The sequence below is a fragment of the Taurulus bubalis genome (genome assembly GCF_910589615.1).
Source record: "Taurulus bubalis genome assembly, chromosome: 16".
Lineage (NCBI taxonomy): Eukaryota > Metazoa > Chordata > Actinopteri > Perciformes > Cottidae > Taurulus > Taurulus bubalis.
In genome coordinates this window covers 8673245-8697450 of record NC_136604.1, presented here as the reverse complement: position 1 = coordinate 8697450, position 24206 = coordinate 8673245, and the positions used below count along the sequence as shown (strand labels likewise).

The window sequence follows — 24206 nt, the reverse complement described above, 5'->3', positions numbered from 1 at the left end:
AAATGACATAATTAAAAAAAAAAAAAAACATTCAACAGTAATTAAGCAAATTTATGTGTTTGGGTATTTTGTGTTCCACCAAAAGATTAAGGAGTGGGGAGTTGCGGGTGAGAAATACAAAACCAGCCTGTCCCCCCCACCTTTAGATATTACTTCATTCCTCCCCACCTGCAAGAAAAAAAGCGGGGAGGGGAAGACAAAAAAAGAAAGAAAAAGACCAGACGGGAAACGTTCGTTCTTTTAGAAAACAGTTCTATGTTACATACAAGTCAAAGAAAAACGGGTGGGGCTGGGGGATTAACACAATACAAATTCCCAACACTCAATATGTCAACTCTTGACGGTGTATTTCTATTACCATTTAGCTCCGATCTCCCCTCTCTTCTAAGCCCCTTTCGTCCCTCCCGCCCGCCCGTGCAGCTTTACGATGCTGGTTCTCTCGGCACAGCACCTCCTCTGACCGCAGTCAGAGCTGCAGGAGTGCTGGGCCAAGAGACGGGGAGGGAGCCTCTGCAGGGGGAGGGGGGAGTTTATATGTGGAGACTGTTTGCGGAATGAGTGATGAGCTCCCTACTAGCTTCTGTCAACAGCGTGGGGGGCCCCCGACAGTTGATGTTAGTTTGCCCCCCAGTTGTAGCTGTTGTATGCCGACTTGTTGATTTGAGACTTCTGCTGAATGGAGGCGTTCTGGCTGCGCTGTCCGGTGCCGCTCTGTGAGAGAGGACAGAGTTTATCTTTGAGTGGTCCCGTCATGCCATGTTTTTACTCACATATTGTCAAGAGTAGTGATTTGCTGAACCTATATACACTTTCATGAATCATCTGTAAAGGACAATACAAATATGGATTGCAGGAGTTTAAATGGATCACATCAGTATGTCAATGTATACACCACCATTTCAGTCAGACACACATAGAACAGACTAAAAGATCCTTTGGGCAAAAGCGATCGATGCTTGTTGGGTGAAAGCAAAACGGATCGACCACAGTATTTTGTAACAGATGTGATTTTAGCACCATTTCAAAACCTAAACTACTTTTAAATGCATTTGCTGATTGTGAACTGTATTAAAGAGCATTCTCATCTGGTTACCTCAGGATTTCTTATGCAAGATCATTTTGTAACAATGGCAACAAGTATGGGCCTCTGAGATTGGAACAGGGATGTTCCCTGATGCACCAGTAGGTCGTAAGGAGTAAAATGGTTGTGCCGTAGTGTGTAGTTTAGCAGTTCCTCATTAAAAATCAAGTGGAATACAATGCCCAAACAGGAACTTAATTTAAAATAAATAAATAATAAAAACCTGGTTGAAAGCAAGACAACCAGAACTAAGAGGAAACTAAGTATCTTTTTTATAGGTCGGCACCAACTGAACTGAACTACAGGAGTGAGGGCGACCTGCACCAACAGATGGAGACAAACAACAATGTACGCTACCTGTCCGTCCTGCTGCAGGTGGTGGTGCAGGATCTGAGAGTGGGGTTGTTGGTGCGGTGCCAGGATGTGCATGAAGGGGGCCGGGGCGTAGGCGGCAGCCGCTGGGGGATTGATGGGTCCGCCGCTCCCCAGAGCAGAGGGCAGGCTGAACGAAGCTGCTGGTGTGCCAGCGTGGAAACCCTGCTTCTCAAACGACTGCTGGAGGAGGGGACACGAAGGACAGACATGATATTTTCGCTCTCGATTCAAGCTGCAAGGAGGGTGGCTTGAAATATTTATGATCTGTAATTACCTGCGTCTTTGTGTAAACAGACCCTGAAATATCTGGTACCCCCGTGTTGCTTGATGTCACAGAGACTCCTGCACAGACAGAGGAGACCGGACACGAATGTAATGCACAAGCTGGGCATGTTAATGGGAAACGAACAAACCATGTCCAGCCATTTTGTCATTTTCAGATTCTACCCAGCAAAATTGCTACAAGGAATCCAATGTATAATACGTCTATACACCCTTTAAATATTTGTTTAAAACACTGTCTCCTATTCAATCATCTGAGAAAGAAAAATCGGAGGACTTTAGAACAAACGAGGTTCCTGGGAAAAATTAACATCTATGTCAGCATATGTTCAGATGATTGGTGTAGAATTTCCCTGTAGTGAGGACAGCAGAGGCAATGTAGAGGGATGAAGTGAAGATTAAGAGAAGGGAGAAAGATGGTGTCGCAGTGTATCTAGTGGTTACTGCTGTGGTTGTTACACGCCAAATTACCATAGAGATGTAAAACAAGGTCAACGGGTGTGCAAAACAAAACTGGACAGGAAAGACTGGCAGTTGCATAACAAAATGTCCCTCGAGTCCCTCAACACGTTGTCAAAATCTGTGAGCAAGAAGACTGATTACATGATGAATTCATCCTAAATTGAGTTAAAATGACTTCTGTCATTCAGTCCATTACATAAACCATTTCTATGGCTTTATTAAGACAAGACATGACAGTTATGGAAAGAGGCACAATGGTAGTGTCATATTTGGCATCTGAAGCCGTAGTAAGCTGGAACATAATATTAATCACATTTTTTAAAGTGTTTTATAGCCTTAAATGCCCATTGTCAGCACAAGAGATGCCCATCCCTGTGTGCCACTGTAGTCTTTGCATTCATCTGAAAACATTGATTCAGACTCTGCTGAAAGTGCTGAAGAAATGATACTTGGCCCACGAAAAAAGTTAAAATAAACCACACACAAAAAATGGACAGCATAGCTGTATATAATGAAGAACTCCGTCCTGACAGGTACTATGCAATTTATCCAGCAAGCCGTCGTAATTCTAAAGAAATAATTACCCCTTGTAACATCACTGCAGTTAGGGGTCAATCGGTGCCGTTACCTTCATCGTCTTGCTTAGGTTACACATTCCTTATACGTAGACATTTCATTTTGATTTGTTACAGAAATGCCACAATACAGACTCCAAAGAATATGGCAAAAACACTGAAGATCAAAACCTCAGGCACCCTTTACAAGGCAACTTTGTCTCAGTCAGGTACCATTCTGTGTGAACAACAAGAGCATCAGTAAGAATACTGCTGCAGCTTCTTCAAACCGTAGTCTCCCACACACTCTCGTATAGCAGAGCAATATTTTACAAATAATGGACATTTTGCTGCCCCATCTTTCTTGGATTGCAACCTACAGGACAGTGAACTTGATACTCTGGAGATGGACATGCCAGCAATGACGACATGAGTGAAGCGCTAGCAGCACGGAGGGGTAACTGGGACAGCATCAACCAGAGCAACTCATCCGTTTATGGCAGCCACAGCCCTTGTGACCTGCCACATTTTAGAGTCCAAATCAGATAATTACGTAGCATAAATGTCAAGAATATAAAGAACAGATTGGATTGACGAGTTGCCCTGGAAGAGCACACTAAACGGACAGAAAGGCAGGCAAAGCTAGTAAGAGATGCAGGCTGCAGTGGACTGTCTAAAAGCGGATGTAGGGTGGCGGGTCTTCCCACAGGCGCAGCTCATCAGCGATGAGGCAAAGGAACCAGAGCAAAGAGTGGGAGAAGGATGGTTGGTGACACAAGGAGGAAGACGGGAGGGACAGGTTTTTTTTCCATTTCCCTTTATTTTGGCAGGTGGCGGCACTCACCGACTCCCGGCCCGGTGACAGAGCTGGCTGGCTTGTTTTGTGCAGAAGCGGCAGCGGCCACGGCAGTGCCGTATCCGCCCTTACAGAAATCCCCACTCCCTGAAGCCTGGCCCACATCCTCATAGCCTGCAACAGTCAGACACACAGCCACAGCCCACAGCGTTAGACACACCAGGCAGGGGAAACGGACCTGCCTCAAACGGCATTTACAAACAAGTCGTAGCGTTTGTCTGAAACGGTGTACCACATGGACAGGTTTTACCAAATTGCGACAATACAGATAGTGTCAAGTCCTCTCGCAAAGACATACTGACACCCAAATACTTTATTGGAAGTATCTGAACTTTGACATTAAATGTATTGTCCTGTGTGGCAAAACCCGTCAATCCGGTCACAACAGGCAGGTCAGAAACAAAGCCAACGTCATTTGCAAATACTATTTGACACAAGTCTGAGGGGAGGAGGTGAGGGGGCAGGCAGGTTGTGTGTGGGAGGGGAGGGGGTGGAAAGTGAGCTTGAGTTGGGTGATGGCAGAAAGCAGCAGATGGTGCAGCTTAGAACGAATAGGTGTTGCACATGATGTGACCGAAGCTGGATATTGAGTGATGAAATAAAGTATGAAGATTTAAAAAAAACAACAACAACGCATCACTGAAAAAGAAAATAAGAGTTGAACCAGAAGGCCACTGCGAAACAATGAAACTCCTGGAAAGAAAATGGGCAACAAGGAGACTCGTTTTAAGAAATAAGGGAGGGTGATCCATTTGATGATGTGTCAAGGATGAGTGTGTGTGGAGATGTGGTGGAAGGTGAAGCCGTGGGGCAAACTCCATAGCAGAGCAGGCTACGGAAGAGAATGAGCCGGAGAACGATACGCTAACCCCTCTGTTAATTAAAGCCAGAAGCCACTGTTCAAGCATATCGTCCCCTTTCAAATTCAGTTTAAATGACCCATATATTTCGTCACAAGAAACCATTTACCAGAAGTGGCAGACACATTCTTGTCCTCTTAAAAACAGCTCCATTATTAAGATATACTCTTTGTATGGACGGGCAATGAAAACTGGGTACAAGGAGCAGATGCATTTCCAATAGTCTGACACAATTAAACCTCAATATTGATCATGCTCACGCCAAAAACATTCTGATTGACTTTGAGGTCAACAGTTCAAGTGAGAATCAGCATAAAACAATGCGTTATGAACCATTAGCAACACAAGCGAAACAAAAGTCTTTACACAAGCATCATGTTTATGCTTGAAGACGCTGCAGAGCTCAAATGAAATATGCACTCTGTGCCAATGAGAAATCAATGGGCTCATTGTGTGAAACAGCACAGAGTTATTGGAACGCAGGTATATAGAGCAGGACCTGCATGACCCCTCGGGGGGAAAAAAAAAAAATACAGCTTCAATAGCGTTTAGCGTCTTACCAGTGCTGTATCCATGGGAACCATAGCCACTAGCCTGCTGAAAGGGTGTGGCTGATGCGTTGACGCCGACATTCACGCCGTGCTGCTTTGACGAGGTAGGAGCCACCTGGACAAAAACAAAACCACAGGATGTGTCGTCATCATGCTAGCAAGCAGTAACCAAAGTTTATCTTGTGGGTGGAGGGCACCAGAGGAAAAGTCAAAAGGACAACCAAAATTCTCTCTTCCATTTACGCACACAATACATTTTATTTGCTAGCCTGCTCTTGTCCAGACCCAACCATTTTCCTGTTGCTTATGAAAAAGATACTGAAGACAGTTATAAAACAAAAAACTAACTGAAATTCAAGCCAACGAGTTAGCCAGTGTAGTGTTTTTAAAGTTCAGTTGGTCAAATTTAAACTTGCACATGTAAGAAAGAAATTGTTTGTGTGTACATTACAATGCACAAGAGATATGATAATTAACAAGGGATATTATTATGAATGATTTGTAAATTGTATGCATATGAAGGTCACTGTTTTTATTACTGTATAATGATTCATTTGTGAATAGATGTTAGACAAAGTTACATGTTGTATGTTGCCAGTGAACTGTCTCTTTAAGGAATTGTAGTTCTCTTGTTCGCCTGAGGGGTGGAGCTGAATATTGACTTTTGAAGTAACAAAATCAACCCTTTCTGTAGAAGACAAGGAAGAATAATAGGAGATATTAACCAATGGAAGGGCTTTAAGCTCCGTGGCTGAGAGTAAAAACTAATTTGCATGAGAGGAAAGCGGTCTCTTTGTCTCCTGCTACTCGCTGCACTGGACGTGTGGTCTGTGAAGTTCGCTGAGGATTGGAAGAGCTCGATCGAAATGCATAAGCTTTCTGATATAATTTTTTATTAAATACACTTTTACTATAAACTCTTCTGGATTCTGGACCTTATTCCCCACAACACATCCCAGGACGTTTTGACCACATTTCTTCACCAGCTTGTTGAGACTTAAGTTTTCTTACCGGAAACACAGCAGGTCCGTACTGGAAGGTGTTGGGCAGGCCTGGCATGCCAGTGTAGTATGGGAGGCTCGTGTAGCTGTAGCCTGGCGGCAGTGCGGGATTGAGGAAGGGCTGCTGTGCGGTGTGATGCGTCTGGGTCTGGTTCTGTTGTGTCTGAGCTAATGTGGTGGCTGGAGACGGGGATGATGCATCACCCCGACCAAACTTTGATAAGTCACCTGCGAATATGTGAAGCAGAGGGCGACAGGAAGTGGGAAGTTAGAACCCATGTGAGACCACAGACGGGTACACCGTTAACCTGCCCGGCTCAGTTTTACACCAACAACAACAAAGAATTTCAAAAAAGCACCTTTAGGTTTATTGTGAGGATAATCCTAAAAGTTTGACTGTTCATAAATTAAGCACATACAGCTTCTTCAATATGCAGCTAACTGCTAAAGAGACAAAGCAAGCACAACTTTTAATAGATGCATTTCTTAGATGGCTTACCAGAGTAAGGGTTGTTTGTCAGGCTGCCGTCTCGTCCAGTCAGTGCCGTTGTGGGAGTTGCAAAGGGGATGCTGTAATAATCCTGGAGAGAAAAATATTTTTGTAAAACATAAATAGACAAAGCAATACATTACAATTTGTGCATAATGTTTTTATTGCAGGAGTTCAAGACTTTTCCTAAAATAAAACTCACCAGCGGTATTCTGGTTTGCAGCATTTGCAGGTCATCATAGCCGTACACCTGAGGCTGAACAAAGCATGTGAAAATCGTGTTACAAAAATGTTAAACAGGTAAAGCTCAGATGGTACAAAGACCGACTTGATGCTGGCAGGAACTTACAGGGTAGGCGTGCAGTAGTCCAGGGGCCATGATGTATGGGTTGGGCAGGAGAGGGGGCACTCCAGGTGGCAGGTTTGGAGGCGCTTTCCCTGTAAGCACAAAGCCAAATCAAAACATAAGTATTGTATTCAATATACAAAACAAGTCAAGACTACAAATCTATTAACCGTTGCTTAAAATGGCAAAGCTTTCCAAAACGGCATAGAGAACCAGCTAACGGGGGTCCAGAGGGATTCATTAAAAAAGCTTAAATGATGTGCATAAACTGACACAATTTGCCATTTGTTTAATCAAAGAGAAGGTCTTTTAGCTATTTAAAAAAAGGACGGTGAGAGTCAGTCAGAGCCAATGATGATAATAATGTAGCCTGTCGTATATTTTATTAATGCCGATCTTTCCGCTTTAAGTGGGTGATTTGGGGCACTCGCTGCTATTGCCCTCACTGGATTTACTGCAGTTCAGGATAATTTCTAACTCTTCATGATAACTATAGCATCTGCTCACCAATTCTTCTATTCCACATCCGACAAAAACAAAAGGTCTGGCCTCACCTTTTGCTTGCTTAAAATTAACAACAATGCCGTGAACAAATACATAATTCCCACTGATTGTCTTTTACAGGCATTTTTTTCCTTCAGTTACACACATTGTTATCGTCTATGATAACGTCTTGCAATATACAGAGAAACGCAATACCATCTTTATTGTGGGCAACGTATTGTGATGGTATCATATCGTGAATTACTGTCACCCCTAGTTTGCAATGCGGCCAAGAGATGGTTCTGCCGTAAAAAGTACAATGTAAATAAATAATGTATTCATTCATTAAGCCCATAAACATCTGTGTGGTATATATTGAAAATGCAGCTCTTTTGGTGAATTTCTTTAATGTATAACATTGAAGACAACTCTCCGCTCTCTACTCTACAGGACACAACCTCTCAGCTAAACGCGTATACACACATTCATATGCTTGTAAGCATGTGGAGGCAGGGCTGATAGTCATCAAGATTTCCATCATCATGCTCACATTGAAACAGAGGCTAGTGGTCGGAAAATGTACAAGCAGAGTGAACCTAACATGTTAATCAAAATAATTTTATTACAGACCAAAATAAATATATCAAAGTTCAGGCTGGGCAATATGTAGAATATCAAACATCACGTGATGTTTGATATTCTACATATTGCCCAGCCTGAACTTTGATATATTTATTTTTCTTGATTGATATTCTAGGGTTTACCATTGGTACTTTTACAAAATATTTACACAATGACATTTTTGATAATCAGAGTATAATGACTATATGGGTAAAGGCAAATAGAATAGTAAGAATATGGTTAGTTTCAAAATAATTGCATCACTTTACTGTAACAGCATTTAAAACCAGTAAAAAACACTTATGCCAGATTATCATATCTAAGATGATATCAAGTCTCATATCACAATAGAAATAATATAAATATATTGCAGAGTCCTAAATGAAGCAGTCTTCTGCTTGGCCGGCAGCCGGACCTCATGGATATCTCTGTATATTTTAATTAGAAGGGAAAGAACTGTTGCATCAACCCATGAGCTACAAATTTCACCCTAAGATGCATCACTAGACCGCAACACATCACGTGATAAACTGGCAGAGGAAGCAGAGAGCAAGACAAAAATAATGTGAGTGAGAGGAAGAAAAAAAACTTCTGCAGAGTAAGATGAGTCAGAAAAATGGAAACCAGTTTATCCAACTCCAATTCAGACAGAAACTATGACCGTGTACCAAATAAAAAAAGATTCACATTCCGTTATTGGCTTGTGAATTAAAAAGCACATACTTCACAAGCTCCCAATTGTTTGCAATAGTCGCACCACTGCTGGGTAACAGACTATTGTCGACCTGTGATCCGTACGGACCCCCCTCATGGATTGCCACACATGTGAACCGCGGACTAATTACATAGTTTAATGTTTACCATCACAGTGTGAGATAAAGTTTCACTGGCGATCGTTATCCGCCAATATTCAGTAAAATACGCAATCAGCTTTTAGGCTTATCTAGACGCTGATAACGTTAAATTGTAAACAACCACTCCGTGTTTAAATGGACAAATATAGTAACGATGGCGCCGCTAACGGCCAACCAAGGTTCAGTTTGGTTACAATATGATGCATTCAGGTTCTTTTCATTGAAAATTAGTAGTGTTTTTATATGAAGAACCCCCTACACTATAGATGGCTATATATTGAATTTAGAGAGGTTTAAATGATTTTTGGGACGGTTTGAAGACTTCACAAAGGCATCCGTTTCTGCCATCAATTATCTGCAATTAGCATCAGCTGCAAACAAACGTGACGGAGTGTTTGTGCTTGTGTTTATATCTAACCTGAGACCGCAGAGCTGCGTGAGGATGTAGCTGAAGAAGGAATGGCCAAAGCCGCTGAGGCGAGTGAAGCAGCGGCGGCTGCAGCAGCAGCAGCAGCAGCAGCAGCAGCTGGGACACACATGGAGGCAGGGTTGAGGCCCATGGCCAGACTGCTGACGGGGCCGAGGCCGGAGGGGGCTGAAACTGTGGCAGGGCCCAGAGAGGAGGCCTGAGGGGCCCCTAGTGACACCTGCGCAGCAGCCATCGAGGAAGAGGAGGCAACTGATGGCGGAACGGCTGACACTGAGGAAGGGAAGGAGGAGGAGTGCAGGCTTGAGTCACCGTCTACGCCGGGATGCTGTAGAGACAGAAGGAAGAAGATATAAAGATGCGGTTAGATTGATGGGATTATATTTCCATTAGAGTGAATGGACATCTAATGTGTCCATCTGCCATCACAAGAAATGCAGCTTTGAAAATGCTCAGAGATGGATAAAGATGCACTGTTTCTGCTCATGGTTTCTGTCTGGTTAAAAAAACATTTAATCTGCTTCAAGGGTCATATAAAAAAAAAGCAGAAGACATTATGCTAGCTCCACCTGACTGGTTCTGGTACGAATACAGGAATATACATATAAATAACCATCTTACCAGAAGGCCTGAGTTGGATGTCCGGACTGAAGATGAAATGTGGCTGTTCTGTTGTGATGGGTGAGAGCTGTAAAAATACAGGAAAGTTCAGAGCACTTCTCAACGATCTCTGTACTGATGAGCCCTACAAGGGTCCAGTTTTGCAAACCTGAACCCACCCACACAAAGCGCAGTACAGGAACAGACCCATTTCCAGCAATTATCTCAGTCAAAACTGGACCCATCCGTTTACACAAGTCCTGCCATCTGACCCATGATTAAACACACAGCATTTGGTTACAATTATAATTGCTATAATTACAATAATTGCTAACATCCACACTGATGGCAGATTAGGCTATATAATATTAGATGATTTAGATATTAAAAATACCACACAATCATGTTAATTTCTGATTACTCAAAGAACAAAACATGTATTTGACCCTAAGAATTCTTCTTTTATTTTATTTACCCATTACAACATTTTTGCAAGTTCCCTAACTGGATGCCTAACTCTGTCCATAGGCCATACGGGTAAACTTCCTATTTTATCACACGTGGTAATTTAGCAGCATCTCACTTGTTGTGGTGAGGAGGGGGGAGGGTGCTCGGAGGCATGTGTTCACTGTGCCCAAGACCGCTGTGGGACGTCTGATTGGATGTAGACATCAAGGAGGCAGAGCCACTGTCAACCAAAGTGCCCATGCTGGAGACGGGCGTGACTGAATCAGAGCCCGGCTTGACCAATACCGCAGCTGGAAAACGAGAACAGACATTTCTGGATTAAATTCCAACCCAGAGTGATCAGGAAAAATGTCAACAATGCTGTTAAGAAAGAAAAGAAAAAGAAAAAAATGAATGAACACTTACCTTCCACAGATTGGGAAGTTTGCATCGAACTGAAGCCATTCTGTAAAACCAACAATGAAGGTGAGCTCAGAGGTTTCTATGGAAACAGGCCATTCTTAAAACAGGCATAATAAGCAAGGATTTCTTAAAAATGTAATGTACCAATTGATACAAAAATAATCCCTCTTGATCATCTCTTATGACCCACTAGAAATGTGTGGCAGTGTCTGTATCTGCAGAGACCCGACCCTCTGCCTGCATTTCCTTTTTTCTGTTTGGGGCATTTCTAGCAAACAGCATTTGGACCCCAAGAAGGGGTTTAAGCCCCAGCCAATAAGCGGCCCAGTTTCATTCCCAGGTCAAAACACACGGCACACTTTAGTGTCTAAAACAAAGTGAGATGGAACAGGTTGCTACATCCCTGTGGTTTTTTATGTACTTCAGTGTGTATGCGTTTCCCTTGACCATATGGGAAAGTCAGGGTCAGTGACTGAGCAGAGACACAGAGAAACCCCCGCAGGTTCATGAGGTGTGGACTTGTTGGACACTAGGAGACTTCTGCATTAAACAAAAACCTTTCAATCAACACTAGCAATGAGCGCCAACGGCGCTTATCATTAAGCATGTTGTCCACGGGAGCCACTGCTCTAACTACTGCAATAACAAAGTGAAAAAGAGGGAAGCTTTGGCCATACCTTGGGCTGCATATCCTTCTGAGGGGAGGAAGAGACTGAGGGAGGGTAGCGCCGATTCTGGGACGCTCTCTGATCGTACATGTCCATCTGACTGGAGTTAGAGAGAGCTGGAGTTGACTCACTGCAGATTGTAATAGCATTGACAAGATTGTGTTCTTAGAGAACAACTAGTGGTTCTGTTGCAACTTAAGTTTTTAAGCACTTTTAAAGACTAGCGCATGCACTTAGATACATCATTAGCACCCAGTACTAAAATGCTGCATAAGGAAAACATCTCTAAAAAAATGTAAGTGTATATATGAAAACAGAACACACAAAAGGGGGTAAATATGAATCTTGGATGTACCAACCTGCTGGGGCTAGTGTAGAGACTGTTCTGAACCTGGTTGGCTGATGTTGTAGTGGCGGGGGTGGACTCATAGTCTGGTAGAACTGGTTCTGACCCAAACTGCAATGCACCAAACTGAAGATTGAGACCTGTGATGTCTGCTGAGCCAGGCATCTCTACTGCCAATGCAGGAATCTGAGGAAGATGAAGGGCATTATAAGACTTGGCACAAATGTCAAATGATGTTTTCTCCTATCCCAGAAACGGGCATCACACATCCATGAAATGTGCCATTTTTGTTTACATGGAGAATATATTAAGACTCATTCTGTCATACATAAAAAGTTAAAATAAAAGATCCAATCATCACATTTTAAATATGCTGGTATTTGAATTCAGTTGTTACCTTTGTTGAAATGGAATTCTTCTTCTTCTGCTGTTTGAGTTTGTGTTGCTGTAACGGCAGTGGACTAGAACCATGGGCATCTGAGGGACTTGGGGAAACTTGCTGACCTAGTGAAGGAACTGCTGCCATTTTGGGAAGGGAGGAAGCAGGCGGAGGCACCACATGGGGTAAGGAAGAAGATGAGGATGAAGGAGGCAGGCCTTTGTCCTGCAGGAAAACATCCAACATGGACGAGGTTGAGGTGGCGGCCTGGTAGGGCTGACGCTTTGTGAAGGCCGTATGGACGGCAGACTCCGCCTGAGTCTTCATTTCTGTAAAATGGAAACAAAATTTAAGTTAGGGATGAAACCCTGAGAACAGTTGGGATATTCCTACATTGAAAAAAAGAGATGTATGTAATTATCCTTAACATGCCAAAAGGGATTGTGGAAAGATCAGAGTAATTACAGTAGAATGCCATCTTACCGTACTGTCCCAGTGAAGTGGCACTGGTGTCCCAGGATGAAGGGGTTGTGTTCGGAGGTCCAGTCTGGGAGTGCTGGGCTGCCAGCTGGGCCAGTGCCTGGGCCGTTTTATACTGCTCCAGGAATTGAGAACCAGTGGTCCCTGTGCTAGCTCCTTTAGGATCGCCCACATCCCCGAAACCCTTGCTCAGCATGCTGACCTGCAATGTTAGCAGATTATGACACCGTTATCACAATAATAAACAATTGGTGCAACATGGTTATGACGTGATGTTTATGGCTCCATCCCTTTCGTGTGAGGTTGAGATATCAAACTTTAAAAAAAAATGCCTTTTTATTTATTTATTGGCAAGTCTTACCATGCTGTGCTGGGTGTAAGGGGTGCTAGACGATGTTTGGGAGAGCGGCACTCCTTGCTTGGAATTACTAAAAACCAGTGACTGGGACAAGGACGGGGGCTGGGTGGCCTCCATGGGGGGGTTTTCTGTCTCTGAAGAGGAGGATGGAGGAGTCTTCCCCAGGAGCACAGCAAGGTCAATCCTAAAGCAAGGCAGAAATATTTATATTAACAAAGACATTTGAAATGTGATCTGTGTCAACTGAACCTATATTTATATCACAACTACAAATATATTGTTTAGGACTTCAACTATGAATAATTTTAATTAATCTGCAATTATTTTCTTTACCAATTGTTTGGTGTATTAAACATCAAAATAGTCAAAAGGAAATGTCAGTCATAATTTTCAAGGTGACATCTTCATAATACTGTTAACCAACCAATAGTCCCCCCCCAAAAAAAGATGTTTACTAAAGTGAAAGACAACATAGCAAATCTTCTTAATTGAGAAGCTTAACACAGAAAATGTGTTTGACAATGAGCCAAGTAAACAGTGAAACTAAGCAAATGTAATTATTCTCTCGGGCATTTCCTGGAAAACACGAGGGGATATAATAAAGTGACCCACCTCTGTCCTTTGGTGATGGTCACATTCTCTTGAGGCAGCGGGACGGACGCCACACTGGAAGCTGTGAATATCTTGGTCTCTGAAAGCTGCAAAAGGAAGAGGGAATAGAGGATGGAGGTAGTTTTAGTTGGAAAATGCCCATAATTGGCGGCAGTATGCCGCCGCTAACCAGTGTAGTTGCAGTGTCCTTCCACGTCTGTGTGGAATAGTAATAATTAGCATATGATACAGATGTATCCACTCTTCAGTGAAAAGTTTGCCAAAATATTTTATACATGCCGATTTGTCTTTAAATATGAAATTAAGTTAGAACTTCTAAGCAGCTGCATGAAGCCAAGCTCAGAAACACTCACATCCTCATTCCAGTCCTCAGTGCCCCACTCCTCTGTGGCAGACCTCCAGGCACCTGTGAGTCAAAAAGAAACAGTTCCATACAACTGAGATAAGAAAATAGATTAAAACAGAATAAGGGATGCATAAAACAGAAAAGAAAAACAGGTTTACCAGGAGCAGAGTCAAACTTAGGTGGGTAATTTGTTCCCTCTCCTCCAGCATATTCCAACCCTGGAGACAAAGGAGATCAAAGTTGAATGTAATGAAAAGAGATGATTATACTTTAGTCAACTGGATGCACAGATCTGGATGTAAAGATCTAAGAGGAATACAATGCGTCTCGGATTTGGAACAGTGTACATGGTTGATGAAGAAAGCCTCGATAATCAGCATAAAAAAAAAAAAAAAATAAATAAAAAAAAAAGTGTCCTTTGACCGCAAGTTAACCTTCCTTTGATCTTTACTCCAGGAGTATCTTTAGGTTGTTGATGATGATTATAAAAATGGTTTGGATAGTAAACAGATGCTTCATTGATAAGATTAACCCCTCTTATTGAAGGGAAACCTTTCCTAATAAATTAACTTACTCGCTCCTTCCTCTAGCTCTGCGCTTCCTGTGTTGTTCCAGGTGCTGCCCCCTCCATAGTTTTCTTCAGTCTGGCCTGGCTCTGTGTAGTCAGCAGGGTTGAATGTTCTGGGGAAGAAAGCAATAAGTGGGTCGAGTTGAGAATTGAGCATTACAGTATGTACTGGCCACATTTGAGAGGGATGTCAGCACTACAAAAAAAAGACTTCAGTCATGACTGGGTGCCCACACACAATAATCTGGGGTCCATTTTTAACTTACCTTCTACAGGTCAAAGTTTTGAAAATGTCAAGCAGAAGCAGACCCCAATTCAATTCTTAAGAGCTTTAAACCACTAGTGAGCTGGTTGGTTTTGCGCCTGAATGTTGCACTCTGAGTACTGTTTGACTAAATTCCCAGCTCCGCTCTTATCGTCATTACACTCTAAGCTAATAGAAACACTTCAGAGAGACTGGGGTTGTAGCAGGAAGAGGAAATGATAAGAGGCTGAAGTGAATCCATTACCGTCTTTGAGAGTTTTTACAGTCAAGACATGCAAATAAGGACGCGTTAGCATCCAAATATTGTTTTTGTCGTTTCTCAACAAGTCGTTCCAGGTACTGCATGTCTTTCATTAATCTGACACATCCGCATGCTGGGAAAAATTACAGCTGGTGCATCCTAGCAACATGATAAAGTATAAGACTTCTTTTGAGTCAAGCAAAGCTAAGCTGCTTTCATTATTTGTCCAAGATATTTCCTGTGCAAATCTGAGGGCATTTATGACCAGATTTAACATAAAATTTCAGGAAGGTAATTTATTTTTCAAATACTATAAATAGAATGTAGAGTAATACTTTGTTTTGATTAGGTCTTATATTAAAACATCCTGTTTTATGTCATTTAAAAGTCTCCCTACAGAAAACAAGAATAACAGACACACCAGAGGCGATGCACTCACCTCTCACCTCCTGCAATATCATATCTGGGCCCCTTATCAATCTGGCTTTAGAGGAAAAATAATGGCAACAATTACAAGAAGCACAACAAAGTAAAAGATAAAGCTTTTGTTTTTCAGACCACAATCCAGAGCAGCAGCGTGAGCAAAATGCCTTCGATCTGCCCGTACCAGTATTGTAACAAACACTCTCCGCCACCTGTCAGTCATTCCCCAATGCAAGGCAAGCCAGTGTGCTTTTAGTCATGGTGGGTAAATACACAGTCCAAGAAACCCAACTCACCAGAAGTATACACAATGCAGCCACAAACACAAAAACCATAGCTAGAGGAGAGCAGTTGTGCAAGAGTAAATGCAGTAATCTTTCCATTGATGCAGTTAATGGCTAAACAATCTCAGGAATTTCAATGATGCCCATCACACAGCCGCATCATCTCAAAGCTATTGCTGAACAATCAAACGGGATGCTGATGTGAATGCATCAGTCAGCATTCAATAACTCCTCCATTGAAATAAATCACCATCTTTGATCCCACTGTTCTTTTAGTGAAAATTGAATAATGACAAACACACACTGTGATAAACTTTGACCAGCTTGAAATTTAATTGGCTAAATTCAGATAAACAGCTTAGTCTCCACCGGAGCAAAACCATACTTCTTTGAAGCTATGTCCTACAATTGTAACCATTTTCAGGGGGGTTATATTCATGCTAATTTGAAGAAGCCTCTAGATGCAACAAACTGGGAGTCCCATCTCTTCCCTCAGTTTCTTATCTGCACACTGAGCCACAGAACTCAAATACAAAAGGCAGTTAACCCAAAGAGGCAGCGCTGTAAATGTGCCAACCATTATGTGGTACAAGTGAATACAACTGGCTATATAATGAATGCATCCTTTATGCCAGGCAACATCAGCAATGGAGGAGGTTGATATATGCAGCCATGTTACATGCTGCAGTTACACAACGCCACTCTGGATGCAACATAACCGTTTGTGCCACAGTCTGAAGCGATTGTGGAAGTGATTCAAGATCAAATCAATACGGTTTTTAAAACCATGATCCGTTTCACAAACAATGGGCCAATACTTGAGACCTTGTTATATTCAGACAAAACATCCATATTTTCCTACAAGAGGGAAAAAGTGATCCAAAACTAATATTGTGCAAAACACCTTAGACTTCCTTCAACAGTGTTTTCAAACTGGGGACGCTTTAAAGATTGAGTAACTTCTGTATCACATTAAATAATAAAAATGAATGTGTCTGAGATTCTTGGCACCCTGAGGTTTTCTGCATCTACAAGCTACTGTTAATACGGAATTTAAATATATATATTATCTGCTATGTTTAGATTCAAAAACATTTGTGGATTATATTTAACTAATTTATTAATATCAACCCTATCAGTTCAAGTGATCAAGTTTTACACCAACTTAGGAACAAATCTGTTTGATCAGCTTATTCTTTAGTAATGAATTGTGGTACTAGTTTCCCTTGTGAGCTCACAGTATTCATTTAATTTAATTCAGGGCATGCTAAACATTTTCATGCAGAATGTGTGTATGTGAGGTGAATGGTACATGCTGCCGTAGCATATTAAATGTCCTAGCACAAGGTACCAGTGATACACACAAGAATGCAATCCACTGTAATAAACTGATAAAAGACCTCATCTGCTTTAAGACTCCTTCCTTTAAAGCCACATTTCATTTAAGCCACCGGGGTTTAAGTGACACTGAAGCTGGTAAACTGTGTCTGCTAGCAGCAAGAAGCAAAAGCAATCACATAACTGTTGTGTGGCATGAGGGGTGGGGGATTAGGTAACACAAAAAAAAGGAAAAAAAAAAAAAACTTCAGCTAGCAGTGCATGCAATTGTAGGTGCGAAGCCCCAGCACTCAGCTCAATTACGACCAATATGAAAGAAAGCATATTGTAGTGTTCCTTGAGATATGCAAGTCAATATCTGGGGCCACACTTCAAATAAACATAAATTGTTTGACATTTTCACAGCATCATGGAAACACAGAGCATACAAATAAAATCTAAAAGACGTGCGGTTTTGTCATAGCAATTGTGTGAAGTGCACCATCACATAAGCACATTTCTGTATATTAAATCAAAACACTTTTAGTTTAATTCAAGTCTTCCTCCACTTTCTGAACCTCTGTGTTGAAATATGTGTATGGCATGATTACTGCAGCTTTGAAGCACAAAGTCAAGAGTGAAAATTACATTCAGGCTTCTCATGGGAGGAAACCACTCAGCTGTTGACGTCACTCGAGAAAGCCACATATCTCGTGCGCTACTTCAGCAGATCAAGATTTTTTTTAAAGATTGTAGGATCTATAACGTCCCACCTAACTGCTTAAAGTCAAAAGGCAGGAAATGTGTCATGGCAACTACAATCTTTCACCATTAAATTATGAAATTTGGCTGGACCGCTCACTTAAGAAGTACCTGTTCTATTCTGACACCTAATGATCAAGACACCAGTATAAGCAACCACTCATCCGACATTAACAGCACACACGCACGCACGCACGCGCGCGCGCGCACACGCACACACACACACACACACACACACACAGTCGAGGACCAGAGAGCAGAGACACCCTCTTGAGTGAATCTATCAAAATTTCACTCCAAATAAAATGTTTAGACATCACGAGTTGTTCTGCCCACGCCGTTCTATCCCATTGGCTGATGTATATTCTCCCTCCTTTGGATTAAGGCTAAACAAAGGCTGGGGTCCTGCTCTCTGGTGACCATGGCAACAGGTAAAAGTGGAACAAAAGGCCCTCTGGTTTTAGGCAACACAGGTGTTCTCTTACCCCATGCCCTGCGCTGAAAATCTGCCTCCTCGCCGTCCAGATACTCCTGGGGAGATAAGAGGTTACTTCAGTTTCTTAGCTTGACAACTATTGTCACAAGAAAAAAAAAAAAAATACTAGATACTGACTCGTTTTGATTAGAAACATTTTTCACCAACGACTTTGTCTAAAGAGGATTTCAGCAACTTACCAATAGTCCCTCTTCCTCTGCCTCTTCCCCTTCGGCCTCGCTCTGCACCTCGTCCAGCTATGACAGCCTTGGCTCCATCCAAGCCATTCTCCTGACCACGAACTTGAGAGAGAATGACTTTAAATTTAGACACTACACTGCATGCAAAGTGTCAAAAATAGTCACATAAACTAGATTGGTTACAGTTTAGAAAGACACTGCATCAACAATAATGGTTCTCAGTCAGAGCCAAGTAGGCCATGATTCAAAAAGAAGATTAACTATGAATCTCTCACTGTCTATCATTAACGGTGGCACACACTGTCCACACTTCAGGACCAGTTGGGGCAAAGAAGGGTCTACTGGTGATGATGGAGCTGAGCTTCCACTTTCCAACCATTTTCAAAAGGCTCCTCATTTTCATCTTTCAGTTTTTTTATTGCACATGTGCAACATTTGTAATCCTAACTTAATCTAACAGAAGCTACACTGTTCAGACAAGTTTCAAGCTACTATTGATGCAAACCAAACACTTTCCGCTTCACTTTGAACGCCTCCATTGCTGAAACTTCATTTTGAAATACAGCTTTATTTGATAAATAACTGTCGCTCACATAAGGCAGATTCACGTAGGAGTCCTACAGGGCTGTCGTGTGCCCATGAATGGGTCACCCCCGTATAGTGTTTGATTAGTGTCGAGAGGAAATTATCTCATGGAAATTAGCGCCTGTTGCAATTTTTATTGCACGAGTGCTTTGTTCGACAACAAAAATATGAATCTTTTATTTTCAAGAAACCAGAAAATAAAATAATGAAGCCACAGTTAAATAATGGTAAACACTTACACTCTCGTCCCCTGCTGGCTCCACGGGCCCTGCGTGGAGCTCCACCTCGACGACGTGCTACATCTTTCTCTCCTCCTTTCTCCCTGTTCTCTTTTCCTTCCTCTCCAGTCTCTGCCTGGCTAGTCTCCTTCTGGCCTGACACCCCTTTCTTCTTTCCCACCATTTCCCAAGATTCCTTAAGAAAGAAAGACAGCATTACACTGCTGCACTCACTGACTTTGTTCTAAGTCACAATGACAAAAAATAACCACTGAGGAAAAGTGAGGGTTAATTTAAGTATTTTATAGACCCCTGCCAGACCAACTGGACAATGTACCCAGCCAAAATATGATCACAACAAAATGAAATGTATTCAAAAACAGGTTGGATGTGCAATGTTGCATGGTGGCCATTGACTTGAAACGATTGAATGGTCAGCCAGTGAGTTAATTGGTTATTAAGAAATAGTTTCTGGTGGTTCTTTTCACCATGTAGTAAATCTACATCTGACTGCTTCTGAGTTGGATGCAAGTTTGTCACATATATGCAAGGTTGGATGGGCCAGATGTGACAGATCTATTTTAAAATCATAAAATAAAATCAAACACAAACTCTGTTCCTTTTTGTCAGTAATCTCCCAGCGAGCAATATGAACGAGTTCATTTTAAGGTCTCTACATTGAGCCAGATCTTGACAATGCAAGTGGCTGACAACCCCTTATCACATCTGATTAATGTTCTGGCAAGACACATTTCCACTCTTACTGGTTTACATTTCCTTCTATGTTCCACCAGTTACAATTATATCAAAGCTTGCATGCAACTATGAGGTCCCTTTAAGTGTGTCCTTGAGTACACACACAATTTTTTTCCAGAACGTGTTATAGATTAAAATATCGGCCCATTACTGTTTTCACCTCTAGCTATATAATGTAATTGAGACAAAGATGAGACAGCAATACAGTCGTTTCAGGGTTCATTTTTCATAATGGGTCTGTAATAATTTTTTTTTTGCAATTTGTACTTTGTCTAAACAAGGATAACCTCTGTCCATGATCATACAAAGCTGTACCCGTCACATGATCCCTACTCGTACAGTGAACCCGGTTAGTCCACTATCATAGTTATCTAAGCCAATGTAGCACTGATTCTCTAGGATCTGGCCTGACAGCGCTAAGCCCTCACACAAAGCCAATACTCACCGTGTCTGGGCTACCCTCCAGCAACACGTTAATGGCTCTGTTGACATCCCCGTTGCAATCGTGCAGTGCAATCATAGACTCATCCTGGTCCTTGCCTGTGATGTCAATCAGCTGCAAAAGAAGGAGTGTCATGATGAGAGACAGAGGTGACTCCTGGCTAACACATCTAGAACTTGTGATTTTTTTTATAAAACAAAAACATACATACATCCAAACACTGGGTTAGCTACAGAACAGTATGCCTGCTAACAGCAGGGATTCAGCATCTTGGTCACTTCAGTAGCTATACCACAGGGTGCATGTTCCATAAAGACTGGCACCACGCTCATTTTCAATGCCTTTGAAATTACTTCACACTATAATAGAGTATGCAAAAGATAACCCCTTGTCAAAAGGTCACGATGACCCGTTTACAGACCATAGATGCCATTTTAGGGTAATACTTTTATAACTTTGACTTCATCATTAAATCACATATAATTTAATACCAGAATCAGAATCCGCTTTATTGGCCATGTGTGTTTACACATACATGGAATTTGACTCCGTTTTCACGTAGCTCTTCTTATTTATATACATAGCATATTCGTTATAACACTGAAAAGACATTCAAAGGCGTATCAGTAGGATAAAAAGGTTACCTTGCTTACTAGGCATTTTATCAAGTGTGTGATTGAGTTGAGCCAGAGTAGTTCAGGAGTTTGTTAAACTAGTAACTGAAACTTATGAGACTCATAAAAGCAGCTGGTGAAATCCAGGGTGGAATCAGTTAAGCAAGTGTAAAAATAGGCTTCTCGCAAGACTCAACCCCTGGTCTATTGAGTGTTTGACACATTCACACGGCTGAACTAGAAAAAAAAGTATGTGCATTTTCTCACCTGTTTGACCTTCTCTTCAAAGTCTGCATCATTGTGGTCTGAAATCATCTGCGCAAGTCGGATCTGCTCTGCAGTAGCCTATTCCAAGAGAAGCCAACACCCAATATTTATAACAAACAACCACAAGATTTGCATTCTTACAAAACTAGAAAGAAAAACTCATATTTAGCCATTTCTAAAATCTAAAACACTGTGCTCCACTATGTGCAGCAAACAGTAAGCAGGAAATTAGCACCTGCCAAATACATGGTAAATGTTGGCTGTGGCAGGTAAACATTGCAGGACACCTGCCACCATGGCATAGGTTCTCCTTATATTAAAGACATATGATATATTATAAATATAACACAATTAATTTCCTAAATTAAAAATAGGTTTCACAGCTGGCAGACGAAAAATATAAAGTGGCTTGTTGAAACGTTTACCTGCCCCAGTGGCAGGTGAGAGAAATACATTACAAAATTCAGATTAGGCTATTATAATTCTAGTTATACCCAAACACACATGACCAAACACGACATTCTAACAATCAAACGTGTGTGATGTTAGCTGGTCAGTGACCAAGTTGATCAGTGTAGTTCAGATTGAAGGTGTAATCCCCAATGCCTCAAATCAGGGATTCTTCTCCCAATTGTCAAAATATGGTGTCAACAGGCTTGGTTATTCTATAATAGATTATTGTCTCTGAAGCTCATCAAAAGACAATGTAATAAGGCTTCAACTGGCATTGTTTTTCACAACCTTTTAGATAGAATATTATGTTGAACTATGCTTTTTGTATTCACAGTTATACTGAATATTACTTAATGAATTACATCAATTGATGGCGTCTGTATCATTTAGCTTTGTAGAAACTGTGTCTCTAAAAAAAAGCGACATTGAGTAATACACTAGTTTGCCTATACTCAACCCTGGTGCAAATCACTGTGTATCTGGGCAGTGTGACAGGTGGTGAGAGTGAGGGTACCTGAGGCCTCTGCTTGTGCTGTGTCTGGCTCTGTGTCTGGCTCGGTGTTTGATCCCAGCTGCCACGGGCTCGGTTCCCGCCCATGGACGTCATCATTTACAGTATATACAAATAACAGTATTTACAAAGGAATAACACCTGAGGAGAGACAACCAAGAGAAGAATTAAAGACCTGTGACTATGACCCATTTATGTCATAATGTACATGGCTGGTACTACTTCCTCAAACTGCCTGGTGGCTTATTGCTTAATGGGGGGTAGCTAGCAGCGCTATCAAGGAGACAGCATCAGCTTTGTTCCCAGAGACGGCTGGACGTTGACAAAGGGTGTTTTCAGCCTAAAACCAAAGCTAGCCGCGAGTTTGACCCGGGAAGCAAGAGTCATGGTACACTGGGTGCTGATGCAGTCAGGGCTTACAAGCGCAAACCGTTAGTTTATTTACATCTTCAGAGTATTATGCAACGCTTTCTATTCAAAAATAGCTTTGGTGGTCTTTATTTAACCTATATATTGTGAAACAAGCGTATACGATTACAAATCCATCACAGACAGATCTACATTGTGATGAACACCAAATGAGAAGGATAAAATGCAAACACATCCGACTGCATCGTTTTTCGATAGCAAATCGTTAACCTTGCTATCGACGGCGACTGCTTAATCTCGCATACGTTACGTAAAACCCTGTGTGGACTAACGTTAACGTTCGCCCAATAACACGAGCCTAAAGCCGGGGCCTGTATAACATATCCAATTCCATTCACCAGCCACATGGCCAAAATGCTAGCCAAGTCGCTAATACTTGAGGGGAAAGCATCCAGCTCTGAAGTCTTGGTGGGCTTCCGCTTCTCACGGCTTCACCTCATGGCGACAACGAGGCTGATTCTTACAGACGCTAGCTAACCAGCTAAATTGTCTATACAACGATGAGTTGTTAGCCTTAGCTGACCTAGCTTGGTAGCCACAAGGGAATTAGCTCATCGGCTACAGGCGAGCGGTGAAGCTTTAATATCCGACCAAACCAAAGCCGCCCAAGTCACTCCGCTCCCACTAGTGGGCTGCTAACGAATGGTAGTCGTGGTAATGTAACTAACTAACGTCATTTTGCACAGCTAGGCAACGGCGGCCAGTTAGCTAAATTAGCTCAGTAGCCGCTTCACAAACGGCACCACCACTCTAAAACATCCGAACGCCGCTGCATTTCTCCCGGCAGGGCTCTCAACGTAGACCGAGGCTAAAGGAAGGCCTACAGGCCGCTAAAATGAAAATAAATAACAGGCGATACTGACCAGAAACCCGGCTCAATATTAGACACGGCGACACAACCGACCGACAAGTGGTCTCGTTGTCGACCTTCTAGTCGGATTTAGAACAGGATATAATTCCTGAACCCCAAGTTGATACAACTAAGTTGGGGAAATATAGCGAACCGACTCGCTCGCACAATAAGCGAGAGACTGAATTTACCTGTTTCTTTTCCACTCTGACACCGCGGAGAGCAACGTCACGTGGTCTATCGGGCGCTTCGCGGAAACTGGACCCACAACATGTGATCACACACTAGTTCAATATTATCAGCGGACATGTCCGTGGTGTGGATGCACAACACAGATAATACATTTTGGCAAACGGAGAGACGAGGCGTGTGAGGGATAGCATGTATCTAATAATAGTTACATGTATAATTGCAGTTAGAGCCATGAACTTGAAAATATTCAGAAATACTCAGATTTCACGTGCAAGAGCAGCACAAGAGAACGGTTAAGAGGAATATGAAAAATAATATATAATAGGGACAATAAAATGCATTTAAGAAAGCACAACAATTACAATCAAAAACTGCATAAACTACATACTACACAGTACATAACAAAACACTGTATTAATGACTTGTGCACATACCTGTGCAAATGTGGCCGA

General features: G+C 42.0%; 1 protein-coding gene across 1 annotated transcript; it reads right to left on the bottom strand.

Moving 5' to 3' along the window:
* Nucleotides 1-488: 488 nt before the first annotated feature.
* On the bottom strand, nt 489-22414 carry ubap2l (ubiquitin associated protein 2-like). The gene is made up of 29 exons (XM_079231819.1): nt 22287-22414; nt 21320-21397; nt 20442-20552; nt 19262-19436; nt 18438-18539; nt 18248-18293; nt 15416-15460; nt 14477-14583; nt 14061-14120; nt 13910-13962; nt 13557-13642; nt 12948-13128; nt 12590-12788; nt 12125-12435; nt 11741-11913; nt 11391-11511; nt 10717-10756; nt 10427-10601; nt 9865-9931; nt 9235-9571; nt 6862-6950; nt 6715-6768; nt 6522-6603; nt 6033-6250; nt 5031-5136; nt 3599-3724; nt 1731-1798; nt 1439-1636; nt 489-711 (listed from the first exon to the last, which is right to left on the bottom strand). The coding sequence occupies exons 1-29, from the start codon at nt 22380-22382 to the stop codon at nt 616-618; spliced, it is 3600 nt and encodes a 1199-aa protein (XP_079087945.1). The 5' UTR covers nt 22383-22414; the 3' UTR covers nt 489-615.
* Between the last annotated feature and the right edge of the window lie 1792 nt (nt 22415-24206).

Bases quoted from the DNA above. Each gene is read 5' to 3' on its own strand.
- ubap2l (XM_079231819.1), bottom strand. From the start codon at position 22,382: ATGATGACGTCCATGGGCGGGAACCGAGCCCGTGGCAGCTGGGATCAA. The intron at 14,121-14,476 runs GTAAGTTAATTT...CTTTGTCTCCAG, and splicing joins AGAGCTAGAGGAAGGAGCGA to GGTTGGAATATGCTGGAGGA. The intron at 12,436-12,589 runs GTAAGATGGCAT...TCCATTTTACAG, and splicing joins CACTTCACTGGGACAGTACG to AAATGAAGACTCAGGCGGAG.